At 34.2% G+C, this 17,919-nt stretch overlaps 1 protein-coding gene across 1 annotated transcript in view; it reads right to left on the minus strand.

The window, feature by feature from the left end:
* The window catches only part of Pak (serine/threonine-protein kinase PAK 3-like protein), a 91,581-nt gene that overhangs the window by 68,236 nt on the left and 5,426 nt on the right, over nucleotides 1-17,919 (minus strand). The window contains exon 2 of the mRNA XM_089088137.1: nucleotides 4,752-4,962. Coding sequence (XP_088944263.1) covers nucleotides 4,752-4,962 — 211 coding nt within the window. The remainder of the gene's footprint in view (nucleotides 1-4,751; nucleotides 4,963-17,919) is intronic.

Below are 17,919 nucleotides of genomic sequence, written 5' to 3' on the forward strand. Positions count from 1 at the left end.
GTATATTGGTGCTGCCCAGGTTTTTGCACTTATTTGCTTGTTCCCCCCCCCCTCACTCTTTTCTTAATGTCCCTCTTAATTTATATATATGTATATCTTGTTCTCTTTTTTGTGTTTATTCGTTTATTTTGCCCCCCCCCCTTTTTTTGACCAATTTTTATCTTCTTAACTTTTTATTAACTTTATACAGTTAAATTATTGAGACTTTTCTAGTGCCCCTTTTAATTTTTATATATATTTATATCTCGTTCTTTTTTGTATTCATCCGCTTATTTTGCCCCCCCCCTTTTTTGAAAATCCCTTTTAATTCAGACTTGTATTTTATTAAAGTTTAGTTTGACCAGTTTTTATCTTTTTAATTTTTTTTTTGACTTTTTACAGTTAAGTTATTGACTCACAAATCATTATTCATTCTGATTTTTCTTTCTTCGTTGTTGTCTTTGCTTCTTTGCCAGTTTTCGTGTAATCATATGATTTGTCGACTCCGAAGTCCAAATTCGGCCCTTTGTGGGTTTGTGATAGTTTTTTTATTTTTTAATAAACATCTTATCCTACCTTATCCTATTATCTTATCCTCAACAATATTTTTGGAATGGCTTAACGTGTCACGGTGAAACTTCCGGGGCATCATGAAAGCTATGTTCATTTGACCAAAAGGCAATATACAAATGCTAGCCTACTACCGCTAATAATACTGCTGCTATTACTGCTAATACAACACTAACACTGCAACTACTTTTACTACCACCGAAACTACTGTGATAATAGTACTATTAAGGCCAAGTCTATGAAGGCAAAATTTGAGAGAATATTTATGGCAAATTCAAGCTAACAAAAGACAATATGTGCATTTAGATTGTCAAAATAGCGTATCTTTTACATTTGTCTATTAAGTTGGAACTCTCAGAGAATACTTAAAGGGGAAGATCAATTGACCAAAAGGCAATATGTGCACACTGCTACTATTACTATTGCTCCATCTACAACTTCTATCGCAACTACTTGTAAGGTTAAGAGCATTAAGATGGAAATTTCGAAAAGTATATAAATATACAGGTTAACAAAAGAGCAAATCGACAATATCATGGCAATGACTAATTGTATTAAGTCGAGTAGTTATACTACTGCTGTGACTACTATTACAACTATACGTAAGGGTATGAAGGTGAAATTTTCAGATAATATTTCAGAAAATTTATGTTTTACGGATGACAACCTGCCATCCGTGTGCAGGTTATTAAAAGGGCATATAAGCAATAGCCTAGGAACAGTTTCGTGTGTGGAACTGAAACTTACAAAGCCTGTTGTGGGGGATGTTGAACTAATCAAGAGACAATATTTGCATCATAATACTCCTGCTTCTACTCCTAAAATACTACTACAGTTACTATTATTATTGCTGCTGCTACTACTACTGCTACTAAAGCTAAGACTACTACTATTAACCCTTCTCCTACTGCTGCTATTATAACTGCTGGTGCTACTACTACTACTACTAATAAAGCTGAGGGCATTAAGGCGAAAATTTTGGGCTAAATTGGAATTATATTTAACTAAATCGAAACACACTATGTCCACACATGGTGTCAAGAGGACGCGTCAGCAATGCTTCAGGACCGGTTGATGGTATTAAGTTAAATATTTTATCGTGTTTTGAAGGGGATGCTGAAAAATAGGTGCTATGTGCATACTGCTACTTATGATGCTACTAGCACTACAGCTATTGCTACTTCACAAGCTATGGGTATTAACGTGAAGCTTTCAAGGAATATTTAGGCTGATGCTGAACTAAATCAAAACGAACTATGACCATATAGATTGTCAATAGAGTGACAGAGCAATATCATAATAACGACTTACATTATTAAGTTAAACCTTTCAGGGTAAATTGTGACAGATTTTAAACTAGCCAAAGACACTGTGTGCATACTTCTGATACTAATTCTACAATTACTGTAACTAATGACACTTAAGGACATTAATTTGAAACGTTTAGGGGGAGTTTCAATTAAACGAAAAAAACTATTGACACGCAAGTTCTAAAAGCGCATATAAGCAATATAGGCAGCGCTGCTCTATCATAGCTGGTTATATCATTGATATTATAAAGGAGCTAATTTGATTGGAAATTCAAAGTTCTAGTACCCTTTTTAAGAGTCAAAAGTGACTGGAGGGCACTCAGTCCTCCCCTTTAGCTCATAATTTTCCAAATACTCCAAATCAAAACTTAGGATAGCTATTTTGTTCAGAATAGCTGAACGATTTTGTAACTGCATCTCTAGGGCTATTGCGTAGGTCACCCCCCCCCCCACAGTTAGGCAATTAGCCCATTATGTTTAAAAACTAAATGTTGCCTTAAGACTAAATAAAAAAGCACGGTGTTTATGCTAATTGACTAAATCAAAAGACTATAAGCGTATCCAAGCTGTCAAAGAGCATAGATAGATTTTTTTCCGGATGGTATCAAGTTTATTTTTCAGGTCAACCAGAGGTGGCATAAAACTAAATTAAACACTAATATTTGTGTTCTGATTTCTAAAAAGCTGTATGTTGTTAAAATTGTTGAAAAATTTTCGCCAGCATACAAATAGCAGGCCAAACTATAAATTCTTAAAGAAAAACTGAAAAGATTTAAACTATTATTTTCTTTTTCCCTGAAAAGACCATGTCAATATAAAATGAAAAGAAATTAATTTACAAAAAACTTTTTCGACAAAATATGTTTCTCAGAGAAAATCAAAGAACTCCATTAAACCAAAAATGAGCAAAAACAAAATCAAATAATCTAGCAAGCGTAAAACTACCACAAATCAGCATCGATAAATAAATGAAACCCAAAACGAACAGAAATTACAATAAATAACCGAGTCAAACCCCAAACGAGCAGAAACTAATATGAGTAGGGCTCAAAACCCCTATGCCTTCCCAAGGTCAGAACATAATTTGCACTTTACTGAAAACGACATTTAAATGTTTTCACTTTTATAACTTTAGTAAATCAAATATTATTAACATTTTAAGGAATAAATATCAGCATAATTACGCTATATTAAACTGACAATGCACATTCATTTTTATTTTTTTTTTTCAGTAAAGTACAAATTATGTTCTTGCCTTGGGAAGACATAGGGGTTCTGAGCCCTACTTATGTTAATTTCTGCTCGTTTGGGGTTTGACTCGGTTATTTATTGTAATTTCTGTTCGTTTTGGGTTTCATTTATTTATCAATGCTGATTTGTGGTAGTTTTATGCTTGCTAGATTATTTGATTTTATTTTTGCTCATTTTGGTTTAATGGAGTTCTTTACTTTTCTTTGAAAGACTTATTTTGTGGAAAAAGTTTTTTTTAATTAATATATATTCATATCACATTAGATGAGTATCCGTTATGTAGACAGAAAACCATCAAAGTTGGTTACTCATTTTAAAAGTTGAAACGTAACCTGTTGATATCTTTAATTGTCCTTAAAACTGAAAAACACCGCTTAAGCACGGAGTCAATGAAACACTTTAATTTTTTCTAAGATTGTGAAATATAAACAGGTCAAGAACCGGCGTTGCCCCTAAATTTAGACAAAACACAAATAAATTGCCAGGTGGATGTTTGAAATCCTTCTAAAGGTCAGGTGTTCCAATTTGTCTTTCTATGTCAGCAAAATTAGGAGAATAACATGCTAGTAATCTATTTAACCAATGATCCTGATGGAAGGATAGTATCAAATCAAAAAAGGCTCGAGATGTTGCCTTTGTTGAAAACACTTGTAAATGGAAGTAATAGCAACAGTCAAAACACAAAAATAGCATATATCTGAAGACTGTGCATAAACAAGAGCAAGATTGTGCAAAACACAAAAATGTGTTTTGCACAAGATTGTGCAAAACACAAAAATAGCATGTATCTGAAGACTGTGCAGAAACAAGAGCAAACAAATAAGCTTTTGTTCGATTTACTTAACCATAGGGTAGCAATATTAAGCAAGAGCGCATCCATGATTATTCTTCTGGCGAGGGGTATTTTTTTTCAGAGGGGAGGGGGCTTATAAAAAAAATTGAAAAATGCATCAAAAATGTGTTAATATGTTTTTTTTGTTACTTTTTATGAGGCGGACAAGAATTAAGGGGGGGTCAACCCAGAAAACCCCCTCCTCTTTGGATACGGCGCTGCTGATAGAATACACTAATATTTCTATATAATCATGCTTAAAATTCAGTAAAAAAAAATATGCATAGTGATACAGTTTTGTCTCATCTCTGGCAGCAAATATTACATTGTCATTGCATGTAAGCACACAAAAGTGAGAAAAGGATCAAAGTAAAAGTATAGATAACTCCCCCAATTGGTGGAAAATTACATGAAATACAATTAAGTCAGAACTAATTGGTGCTCAACAACAGAAAAAAGACGGGAAAACAATTTGATTTACAGGCAGTGAAGGGAAATGTAAATTTTCCAGCTAAGACCTCTAGCCAGTGCAAAAACAAGAAAAGATAAAACCTTAAAAGAAACTTCAATAAAAGTAAAGAATAAAAGTAAATAAAATACACATAAAAGTAATAAAATAAGAAAATAAATTAAAAAAATAAATATAAGTAAAGAATAGCCTCACTTGAATGGTAAAAAGGCAACTGAATTAGTACCCCCGTTTGCAATTATTTAAGCTGTGATTTTTTGAAAACAAGCAGCTAAAGTAAAGAAATCATGTTTTTCAACAATGATCAAACAACCAGCACGAGACAAATCAACCCACTTACAGTAAATTCGCCAGTCGTCGAATCAAATCCAACATGTACAGTATGTTCAAAGTTTGTAGGGTGTGATATATTTGGCTTGTCCATGTCCTTTAGCTTTTTCGCTTTTGCTTTCAATTTGTATTTCTTCCTTTCCTCATAATCAGGCTCTTTGGGCAAGGGCTTCATTTCCACAGGTATGTTAACAGGATGAAGCAAGGTCATACCATCATGCCTAAAATGGTAAATTTAAGACAAAAGCTAAATTAGAATTATTTTCAAGAAACGTATTTATGAAAATAGAATAGTTTTTTTAAGTTGCATCTATATTTTAGTTACTTAAATATCTTACCCAATGTGCGGTGCTACGATCTCAAAAGAAAGGAAATTCAAGATTCCGTGATCCCTCACGAAAAATTTCCCCTGTGTATTAATAGCGATCGATTTTTTAAAAATATTTGAAAAATTCCCTCCGCGGATAATTCTTCCCCATGCGATTCCCACCACGCAAAAATTTTCTTTTCTGACAATTCCCCTTCATTGGGGAATCGATTCCAGAAACCGAAAAACACAATAATGCACTGAATCGATGAATATATCCATCGATTTTTTTCAAACATCATGCTCTTCAAAATAGAATAAATCCCAGAATGCATTGTTGTCCTTTACCCTACAATTATATAAATTACGTAATTAATTTATTTTGATTACATATGCAGAGTAGGAAAAAGATGTTCAAATCATTCGTTTTAATATGTAAAACCCCCACCCCGCGGAATTTCCTTCTGAAAAATGTCTTCGCATGTAAAATAATGATTTTAGTTTTATACTTGAAAAGTGTTAGCAAAATTCAATTGAATACTAAATTAACGAAATTGTTGAATACAAAATTTAGAGAATTCATTAAAAAAGAGATTTTATAATTTCAATAGTGAGTAAGATGACAGAATTGCTAAATAACTAACCCGTTAATTAAACATCCAGAAAATGTAAACAATGTGAGCGGAACGGTCGAGTATTTGTGCTGAAGTGTCTCTAATTTCAGTAAGCGCGGAAAGTATTAAGAGGGCCTCATGGGAGGGGAGATTTTAAACCGAAAACCTTCACAAAGAGTGTACTGAACAGCTTCTTGGTGATCAAATGAACAATTTGATAATGCATAAAGGACAAGCACACGAACAGACACACATTTGATTTAGACATACAAGTATATGGCTGCAAGGAACAGGGTTTCTGGAAAAGCATATAAGTAAATGGAGAAATTTGTGTTTTTTCTGATTTCTTTGGAGGGATGAGGGTCTTTTCGATTTTTACTTGTAAATATACACTTTGAAAGACATCCTTTTTGAAAGTTTTCATGTTTATCAAAGCTATCTCCATTAAACATTGTTTCAAAAACAGAGTTCTAACGATACCACCTTTTACTTTTCATAATTTGCTCCATCTTCAACATTGCTTTCCTCATGTCTATATCCATTATAAACAAAAAAGAAGGGATGTGCAGCACAGATCTTTGCATTAAAATGTTGTTGCATTTCAGGATATTGCTGTTTAGGTTTGGGTTGGGGGTCTTGGGTTAGGCTGTTTAGGTTGGGGGATAGGGACTGAACTTAAAAACCGGAAAATGCACCTAGAAGTCCAATTTTCGTATTATCTACCACACCTACCTCTCCTAAAATTTTCCCACAGCACATCAATGATTTAACCCTTAACCATCCAACAGTCTCTTTGTTTTTGTCATCAGAACATTAACAAAAAGATTTTGCCGTCAGAACTGCAACAAAGGAGCTATTACATCTCAATCAAACTTCATATGGAAGCAAGAGCAAGTGTTATAGATTGGGTTTCTTATCATACGAGAAAAGCCAATCCTCATTCGAGGGAGGGTAAAGGAGTCTCAAAATTCATGCTGTCGCGCATCAAGCAGCAATAATAGTTGGAACTGCACCAGACTAAATGGGACCTAAGAGCTAGTGTTTTAGTAATACCTTTTGGGTATTGAAGAAATATGGCCTGTTATAACCTAGAATATGGGGTCCGATTTTCCTCCACTGGTCTCCCATCCATGTTTAAGACCCTTGAATTTTTACAAAATTCTCCTATTCAAATAGCTTTAGGTAGCAATAAACACACTCGGCTGTCCGAATTAAAATTGTTGCCTGGATTGCTGTCCCTATGTCAAAGAGCATACTGTTAAAGGAATAAATGTTTCTCTAAAATCTAGGCATATTATAACAAGCATGTTGAATATAAACATACTTTTGCACTGAAGTCAGTTTCCTCCAGCATCCATTCATCTTGTAAACAGTTTCCTCTGGAGTTTCCAAATTTGAGTCAACATTCCCTCATGCATATCCCTTTACTGAAACCCCGCTGTGGGAAATGAGCCCACCAATTTGTCAAGCAGAATTTATTCCAATAATTCAAACCTGATTCCCAATTCTGAAGTCCAGACTATTATTACTGAACAGATTACAAAAGTGTACCCTAATCATAGAAAAAATTTATTCAGATGAACCTGTCCATGGTGAGACAGCTGAAGCAGGAGCATGTATCCCATCCTTGGACCTAAGCTTTTATTCTCCCCTTTCATTGGGATCTTTCATTTTCTCTGCCAAATTTTGTGCCATTCGTCTGACTCTAGATGACCTTACAAATTATTGCATAGAAGCTTAAAATATCCTTTTCTTTTTGACCGCAAGTCTGCAATACTTTCACTCAAAAATATTAATAAAGTTGCCAATAATAATGACCTATGTAAGCTTAGAAGACAGCTTCTGAACCTTCAGGCCAAAAGTAATCAGATATATTTTCTAAATGTTCCAAGTCGAATGAAATACTATGATACTGCTGATCTATTAGCAACCAAGACTTCCTTCTTAACCCCAAGCGCTTCCTCTGACCTCAATACAAGAGACGTAATTAGACAAAGATCTACTTCGTTGTTGCAGAGGTAAGACTCCTGATTAGCTCAGTCCCTTGATTGGTCACATTTATTTTCCAGTAGCCAGTAGCAATAAAGAGCTAAGAGAACTTGCCTTCTGTGTTCAAGGACCTCCCAATTTATAAAGAAGTGACAACTGACTTCTATGTTCTTACTGTTAGGGGTCTGAACACAATCTGAGCTCTGTGATCCTTTAGATCTCTTAATTCTCTCCATCAAAACAGCAATCTGAAGAGAGAATTCCATTTCAACCAAACTTAATCAGATACATCAGTTTTAAGATTCGTCAGAACCGCCACTCAATTTGCTTGATTACCAAATTTAATATTACTGAAGTTCTTTGCTCCATAAAGAGGTTGGAGGTTTGTTAGAAATTAAAGGGACTTGATTGAAGAATAGTACCCATAGGAATACCAGGAAATTTGAGAACCTCTAAAATGTATGCTCTGTCTCATATTAAGTCCTGCATCCATCATACAACAGGCACATCTATAGCAGCTTTCAATATCTTGATAAGGAACTTTTGATACTCTATCAAAAACCTTTCATAAGTTTAAAAGAACCATACAGATATGAAAGCGTATATCCACTAATAGTGCAACCTAACCATATGTCTTTAGAAGGTGAGTGTCAACAGATCTGCCACATCTGTAGCTATGTTTAGAAGGTGTGAGAACGTTGTTGGTCTCAATATACTGAATGATAATTCTGTTTGCAAAACATTTTAAGACCACAGAAGTGAAGCTGATGAGACAATGATTTGCAGTGCCGTATTTAAGTCCCTTTTCGTAGTTTGGATTAACATATGACATTTTCTTATCAGGAGGTAGCAGGTAGCTTCCCCTCTCAAAGAGACAGCTTAAACAGGCTGAACAGCCATAGCTTACGCTGTAATAATGTATTTATCTTTTATTTCTCACTGGAGCAAGAATCATCCCATCTCTATTAACCAGGCAAACTAATCCATTACCTGCTCTACAGAATCATGTCATTGTGAAACAGTTGGATATATATATATTACCTAAGAACAACTGAAGAGTGGGGATAAAAACGGGTATAACCACGAGCACATACTTAGTCTTTGAGAATTAAAGAGAGCAATAAATAAAACAAAGTGCTGGAAACTACAGGCACAAAAACCATGATTGTAGCAAAAGATGCAATGTAGTAGGCTAAAGAGCAAACCACAGCTTGTAGCAAGCAGAAGTTTAAAAATACACTTACAAAAAAAACGACTTGCAAGGGAGAATTGCCATTTTAAGTTGATTCAGGTAGGCCTATTGCAATTATTACTTTGATCAATATTAACGGTAAGATTTTGAAAACAAATTCACAGGAGTTTTGAAAAAGCCTTAAACCCCTGAAAATGACTTTGGATCAAAATGAAAAATGTACCATTGCAATGACCATTCTCTAAAACCCCATACTGGTAAACTCAGCCACCTTGAAAAACAAGGAAAATCCCTTTTAGACATGGGTAGGATTGATGTGCCTTTTTTTTGTCACTGCTAGCAGAGCACTGAAACATCATGGAGAGCTTTTTAAAGGCTCATTTGAAAGCTAACTTTTGTATCTATCAATTTTTATAAATTTGACTTGATAACCCCATCATAAAGCGCCATATGGCACCCAAAGAGGGTACTTTGGGTGCCATTTCTTGAATGTAAAGGCTAAGGAAAATTAAACAGTGGTTATCATATTCTCCCTGGCCAAAAATTTTAAACCTGAACATGGGTGCCCATAAGGCCGGGAGGGGGGAGGGCACCAGCCCCCCCTCCCGTCCTGTCTCAATGATGCAGCCTTATATTTTTATATTTTCGTTTTGAGATTTCTATTTTACAGCACAGGAAGTGCCGATTAGACCAGGCAAGCCCCTCCCCAAAATTCAGCCTATGGGCACCCATGAACCTGAGATTTGAAATCCTCCTCCTTGGACATTCCCAATCCCAGCCTCCTTAAAATTTTTCAAAAATTGTCTACTGACTAACAGAGACCTTTCTACTGACAAACCAAATTATTAAAACACAATTGAGAGTTATCAGTGGAAGAAAGAAGTTCATGAAACCAGTTTCTAAAACAGGATTGTTAAATCACACCAGGTGGAATAATAAAGTTTGTAAACTCAATTGACAACTGGGCAAAATCAACAATCCACATCCACAATCTTTCTTTTGTGCGTAGTTGCAAAATTCACAATCTAGATTATGAACTTACAATCCTGATTGTCAGTAGGACAGAATTTTTATAATCTGGGTTATTAGCAGAACAGCAAATTCACAATTCAAATTATGAATTTAAAATTCGGATTGTCAGTGGAAAAGGCCTCAGGGCTAGCAGACTGCTGTAACATCATAGAGCTGTTTAAGGTTTCATTTAAAAGATAGTTTTTTATATTTATGTGCTTTTTTATGAGCTTGTGAGGATAAAACCACAATGAAGTACCATACGGTATCAAAAATAGCACTTTTGGGTGCCATTTCTGGAGTTGAAAGCCAAAGAAACATGAAACAGTGCCGTTATAGTCTCCATTGTCAAAAACCTCAAACCTGAGTTTTAAAATCATCCCTCTTGTACATTCTCCCCTCAAAAGTTTCATAAATTATGCGCTGAATAGTAGAAACAGCTGGCTATGGTAACATTGGACAGAGATGTTTAATGTCTCATTTTAAAGCTCTTGATCATGTCTAAGTGTTCTTTTTAATTTGTCTTGATAACTCATCCTAAACTGCCATATAGTACTAAAAATGGCATTATTGGCGCAATTTCTGGTGTCGAAATGCTGGGAAGCATAAAAAGTGTACCATGTAAACCTACATGATTGAAAGCCAATAACCAGAGGTTTACAATCCCTCCTTTTTACTGCTACCCACATCAGCCCCCTTAGCATCCTAGTAAAGAGAAAACCACAGTCCATAGCAACCCAGAATAACAAAGCAAAAGTTTAAAATTGTGTTAAAATGTCTAGTGAGAAAAATAGCTATTTGAAGTTGATTCAGATGGATAACTATTATCTTGTTTAATTAAGTATAAAAAACTTTCCAAAAAAGAAGTTTTCAAAGAAAAGTAAAGGCCATATTAAACATAAGATCAGAAGAATTTACTGAAAACTATTTGTCTTGAACAGTCTTGAAAAGAACTAATAAAATCAAACTGAATATTTAATATATAATGATTTTAATTGTTGAAAGCTCATGAGTTCAAGATTTTATTTCACTGTAATTTTTATTTTCAATTTCAATGCTGTAATAACTGGAAAAGAAAATTTTTGTAATATAATTCGTTTTCAGTGAAGTACCAATGACCAAGTAGGCTTTAGACTTTTACAGTTAGGGAAGGAGGCATTACCCAAACTCTTGTTTGTAGTGCCTTTTGTTTGTTTGTCACCATGGAAGTCTTATGAGCAGAGGTGTAATTCAGCACTTTGAGGCCAACAGCATTCTCACACATTCTAAGCATAGCTTCAAATGTGGCAGATCTGTTGACTCTGAACTTCTGAAGATATATAGTTATTTTACATCATTAACAAAATACAGGTTTGCATATCTATACAGTTCTTTTGAATTTATCAAAGACTTTTGATTGAGTATCAGAAATTCCTAATCAAATATTGAAAGCTGTTGTAGATGTACCTGATGTGTGATTGATATAAAACTTAATATCAGAAAGAACCAAAATTATTAAGATTTTCAAATTTCCTGGTGTTCCTCTGGGTACTATTTTTGGACGAACTCTCTTTAATTTCCCAAAAAAATCAAACTTTATGCAGATAATTTAAAATCAGTAGGCTAATGCACCTTCTCACCTACAATCTATGCAGAGTTATCTTTGCAGCCTTTGAAGATGAGCTGATAGTTTAAAACACCCAGTTGTTGGAAAACTAATTAAATCACTGTAAAATACCATGTAAAATACCATTATACCATCTAAAAAGTGCTTCACCATTAGATTTGTCTACAAACTTGTTAATAAGCATGGGAGTAAGTTGAATATTTTGAACATATACAACACTAATAAATTTAAATGCACTGTAATGATGTTCTGATAGTCAACAGTGGTGTCTAAACAAATGCATGCATTTTAAGCTTGATCCTAAACTTGGATAACTCTGCACAATCTTGAACATAGGATCTTAAAGCTAGCACAAAATATTTAAGTCATAGATAGACTGTGTCACAGATATATTGGATTTAAAACAAGCATTGTAAAGCAGAATCATTACATTTAAATAGGCTAAGATGCAAGGGAAATTTTCTTCAGGTTAAATGTAAAAAAAAGAATTCCCTATAGTGAAGTCACCTAATCCTAACTAGCTCACCTGAAACCATCAGCCAATTCCTATCTACAAGAATAGAAGCTTACTGTCCGTGTTTTTGAAAGATACATTTTAATCAAAATACTTGTCTGATATTCAGCAATGTCTGAGTGGCGTGTAAGAGATATTACCATATATGGCTCCTGGCCTTCAATATTGGTAAATACCATGTGATCCTAATTAATACCAACAATATCATCTACAAGGTAACCTCTTTTTTGTGGCCTTTTTCCTATGATTAGTAGGTTACAGCAAGTGTCATATGAAGAACACTTGCACAATCTTACACATCCCGTACATATATATAAAAAAGAACAAGGAAATATGATTTTAACCCATAATTATTTCCAAAAATAGCTTTCCTGGTCTTCTTACCTCTTTCTTTTGGCATGTGACATGGGAAAATCTGAAAGAAAAAACTTTAAGGAGCATTGTGCTAGCACCACTATAAAGAGAAATCTTTTTTTTTCAGTTAGAGAGCAGTAGAATCAACTCTCAGAAGACTCAGTATCTGCAGCATCTATAACCCAGCCATATGTGCAAAATTGACAATGATTGGGGTTAAACTGCAGTTAGGTGGCTATTCTGAGGAAATACACAAATACAATGAAAGCAAAGCCATTAGATTTCACCTTTTTTTAATATAACATCTATAACCCTAACTAGTGGTCCCAATTATGGCTTAGGATATATGCAAAGCTAGCCGAAAATACTAAAAAAATGAAGCTCTTACTTATACTGAAAACGAGCATAAAATAAGGAATCAAAGAGCATTACTTTTCGCCTCCAACATTTGTCCATCAGAAGAGCTGTAGAATTAGGAGTTCTTGCCCAACTGAGGGAAACTTGAGTCTTCAAGATGCTTAAGCCTAGGAACCAGACACATAATAACAAGTACCAAAACTCATTATGGATTATGTAGAAATCCATAAATTCCTCCAAGTTGTGACTTCAGGTAATTTTAGAAAACAAAAAGGTAAAGTTGTTGGGTTTCTAGCTATCTTGGAAAGTAGTTAAGTTAGAGGAATAAAAATACATGACTAAACATATACGTAATAAAAAAAACAATAAAAAAGCAAGCAATACGGCTCAATAGTAATCGAAACTTTTAAAAACGGAATTTTGATGTCAATAAATCTATCAAAAGAATATGTTTATAATGCTGATTCTAAATATATAAATTTGATTAAGTTTAGTATTACTCATAAAATGCTACCATCCTGAGAAAATTTACTCGATTTTTTAAAGAGGGGGGAAACATACCCTACAAGTGAAAGAATTTTAATGAAAATCACACCGTCAGATTCAGCATATCAGAAAACCCTATTACATAGGTTTCAAGCTCATATCTGCAAAAATCTGCAACTTTACATTTTTTGTCAGAAGATGAATATACGAATATAGAAGTTAGTTACGTAAATTAATTTGTAAAGACATCCATTTAGCAAAAGAAAAGTAAAATTTTTATGCAAATAAAAGCTGCATTAACTAAAAGGAGCGACATTAAAACTTAAATGAACAGAAATTATTCCGTATATGAAAGGGGCTGTCCCCTCCTCAACGCCTCGCTCTTTACGCTAAAGTTTTTTATTGTTTTAAAAAATAAAGTTGTGTGACAGAGTCAAATAACTTTATTTTTTAAAACAATAAAAAACTTTAGCATAAAGAGTGAGGCGTTGAGGAGGGGACAGCCCCTTTCATATACGGAATAATTTCTGTTCATTTAAGTTTTAATGTCGCTCCTTACTTTCAGTTTAAAAAACTTGTTTTTTTTATTTAATTGTATACAGGAGCCCCAGTACTACCACTGTTGTGGACTCCAAATCTACTTTGGCTGCTATGCTATTGTGATGTCTGATTTTGCAAATTAATATCTTGTCCTTCTGGGGGACTTTAAACTTCCTGAAATTCAATGGATTGATGGATCCAGTTTCTGCAGTAGGGATTCTCCTTTTTTGTCTGCTCTCTCTTAAAATTCTCTCTTTCAAACAATGCCTCAACCAAATCATTTCATAGAGGGTCAAGCTTCTAACACTCCTAATCTGCTTATTCTCAGCAATCTAGACCTTCTTATTAAGAATGTAATATCTACACATCTTGGTAACAGTGACCATGTTGTAATTATTTTGGATTAATATTTGCCTACTAAACAACCTCCTTTCAAGCAACAAAAATATATCAAATTCAAACTAGTCTCTGGAAGACTTGCCAATTTCAGTTTGAAACAGCTTATTACTGATGATACTGATGTGAGTTGGTCTATTATGAAAACTGAAATTTTGCATGCAAAAAAGTCTTGCAACAGAATTTTTTGGTCAAAATAGGCCAAAAGTTTACCTTTAAACTACTGAAATAAGTAGGCTAATTAATAGAAAACATCAAGAATGAAATCACTACACAAAAAAATAAAACCTCAGATAGTTATCAAGTCTTCAAAACTTCTTGTAACCATGCAACTAACCAAATCAAGGAGTTGAAGAGAAAGTTTGAGGAAAATTGGCTGAGGATGTTAAAGATAACTCAAAATTGTTCTGGCATTATGCCTCTCAAAAATCTTGCAGCAGATGCAGTCCCTGATATCCTCCACGACAGTCATCCTGTTGCTGATCCTGAGCTCAAAGTTGAAATTTTCAACCAACAATTCTCATCTGTTTTTCCTTCCAATTCCAGTACTGTTTTTCCCCTGCCTCCCATATATGATATTTCCCTTATGATGGAACCAATTCTGCTTACTGATTCAGTAGTTCTAAAGGAACTGTTATCCCTCAAAATGAGTAAATCTGCTGGTCCAGACAGCATTCATCCTTGTATCCTTCATGAATGCTGATTGGTCTTGTGTCAACCACTTTCCTTGCTATTCAACTTATTATTGAATCTTTCCAGACTACCTCTGGATTGGAAAACTGCCCATATCATTCCAGAATTTAAGAAAGGTAGAAAAAACCTTGCTGAAAATTATTGACCTATTAGCATAGCATCAGCAGTCATTAAATCCTTGAAAGAGTAGTTAATTCTGCAGTTATTAGACATCTTGAAGCCAATAATCTCTTGCACAGCTCACAGCATGACTTTTGTTCTGGAAGATCTGTTGATACCAACCTCCTTGAATGAGCAACCACATCATTAAGTTACTTGATACTGGGGTGCCTGCTGACATGATTCTGTTTGACTTTTCTAAAGCTTTAGACAGTTTGTCACAAGTAGCTTGCAATCAAGCTTGAAGTCTCTTTCTGGTATTTGACCTGTAAACAACTATGCAGGGTAAATTTTGAAACATGTTTGGAAGTTATTATAATCCCCATTCAGTCATTGACTAGTTCCGAGCTTTATAATCTGGATTATTTGTTTCACTATTATGTCAAGGCCCATGAAATTCATATGCCCTGAGTGCAGACTTTGTGCCACTAGTGGAATGGTGCAGTGCAATTGGTGTCAGCAGTGGTTTCATCCTAAGTGCGCAGGCATTTCTATTGAGGAGAGGAAACAATGGTTATGTTTAAACTGCCAGTCCCTGTTCTCTGAACAATGATCCTGAACCACCTCGAACACCACTTTCTCTACCCCTTGGCTCTAAACCACGCTGTACACTCAAGTCTGTCACAAAATCAACAACCCCAAAATCAGTTTAAAAAAAAAACAAGCTTCCCAAGCCCCTTGTGTTGACTGTACTACATATGTCAAACAACTTGCTGATCTCCAAGTTAAATATAATTCACAGTTAGGGAAGAATTTAAACCATGAAGCAGCCATAGAAGATTTGAAAAACAAGTTGACGTATTTCTTAATGACCAAAAAAAGGGTAAAAAACCAACAGAGAAAAAAACTCAATAAAAAAAAAAAAAAAAATGAGACTGCAGCAAGTGGAGAGAAAAGACGAAAAATGTAAAACAAAGCAGATATTTCGCCTGTATCAAAACAAGGTGTCTTCAGCATGAGAGAAACACAAGAAGAACAAGATAAAAAACCAAACTAAAACTAAAAACAAATAAAACCACCACAAAAAAAATACAATTGGTGCAACTAATCATGTAAGGAAAAGAAGCTATTAGAGTTACTTCAGTGAGAACACCAGAGCAACTAAGGTAAAATTAAAAAAAACTGGAAATTATTTATTTCTTTATTTTGCAACAGAATAACTAACATAATTTCCAGTGTTTTTTAATTTTACCTCAGTTGCTCTGGTGTTCTCACTGAAGTAACTCTAATAGCTTCTTTCCCTTATGTGGATTAGTTGTGCCAATTGTATAATTTTTAGGTGGTGGTTTTATTTGTTTTTAGTTTTAGTGTGGTTTTTTATCTTGTGCTGAAGATGCCTTGTTTTGATACAGGTGAAATATCCATGTTGTTTCACATTTTTCTCTCCACTGGCTGCAGTCTTGTTTGTTGTTTTTTTTTCATTGATTTTTTTTCTCTGTTGGTTTTTTGTCATGGCTGGTCAGTTAAGCTTAAGATCTTTCATTCAAAAAAAGGGCAACAATATACTCTATGAACATGATCTGGAAATAAACAAAAAACAAGTGAAGATATCAACTACCATAATTCCTATTGTCTTGTTATGGAAGATGAACTTTTAACTCTATGAAACAATCAAGTGATCCTAAAATCAAAAATCACCAAATTACAAGAGGGTTTAAAAACAAGGAAGCAATTATTACTACACTAGGGGATCAAAGGAAGGATAAAAGGAAAAAAAATGCAAAAATAAGCAGAAAAGAAAATGTGATCTGTAGCCTAATCATTTATATATGGTTTCTCCAAGTTTTGTAAGCAATGCAAGTTTTTACATATTTGTCATCATTTTATTTCAGGAATCTGTGTGTCTGATAAGTGTATTTTTGGATCTTGAATTACATCTGAGAGTTGTGATGATGTTGTGTACAAATCTTGATACAATGGTTAGTTTGTTTCAAACAAAATTCATCATAAATTACCAAAAATGTTTCCCAGGGGTTAACAAGAAGGTATGTTCCTCAGATAATTCTTACATTAGTGGAAAAATAAAAGGATTAATCCATTTGAAACTAAAATATTTTTGCCTTGGAAAGAAAGATGATGCCTTCCCCCTCCATAAACAAATAAAGAAAGACATATAATGTGCTGCTTCTTGTTATGGTAAGAATAAATTAAATTGCTTAAAACAGAGCAAACCTCAGCAATGGTTTAAGAAAGTGAAAGAAATAGGGGGTTGCTTGTGTAAGAAATTTGATTTTCTTCTGGATGAACTGCCTGGATAGACGGTCAATAAGCTTAATCAACACCTAGCTAGCATTGTGCAACCATTCCCCTTTCTCTCAAAAAACCATCTAACCCTTGAAACTTCAAAAGATAAAATCCTGGAAATTTCAGCAAAGCAAGTAGTAGAAAAAATATAGAAACTGAAAAAAATAGTATCTGTCCCATTAATATAATAAAAGGATTCCCTGATAAACTATCAATGCCCCTTGTTAGTATTTTTAATGATATTAGTAATTCTGGATGTTACCCTTTGTGCTGGAAGATGGGCTATGTTACTCCAATCCAAAATAAGGGAGCCCTGAACAATTTTACTAGAGTACAACCAATCACCTTGATCCCAGTTTTCTCAAAAAATGTACAAGGGTTTCTTTGCTAATCGGTTAAAGACAAAGATTCTTAAACTTGTTGACTTACAAAAATCTGGAAAACTGAAGGAAGTATCTACTTCACACTACCTTTTTAGTATTCTTGCCCCCGTATTTAGAAGCCTTGAAACCCCTGATACTTGGTTGAATCTTTTATTAATTGATCTCCAGAAAGTATTTGACCTAATTGACCCCAATGTCCTTGTAAATAAACTGCTGATGGAGTTTCCAGTGAATCCCTTTCTAGTTAACATTGTTGTCTCCTTCTTAACAAATTGTTCTCAAGTGCTAAAATATAAAAATGTTTATTCAGATCCCCTTTCCTATCATTTGTGG

The sequence above is a fragment of the Artemia sp. Qi Xiang Cuo genome, chromosome 4, assembly GCF_049724085.1.
Source record: "Artemia sp. Qi Xiang Cuo chromosome 4, ASM4972408v1, whole genome shotgun sequence".
Taxonomy (NCBI): domain Eukaryota; kingdom Metazoa; phylum Arthropoda; class Branchiopoda; order Anostraca; family Artemiidae; genus Artemia; species Artemia sp. Qi Xiang Cuo.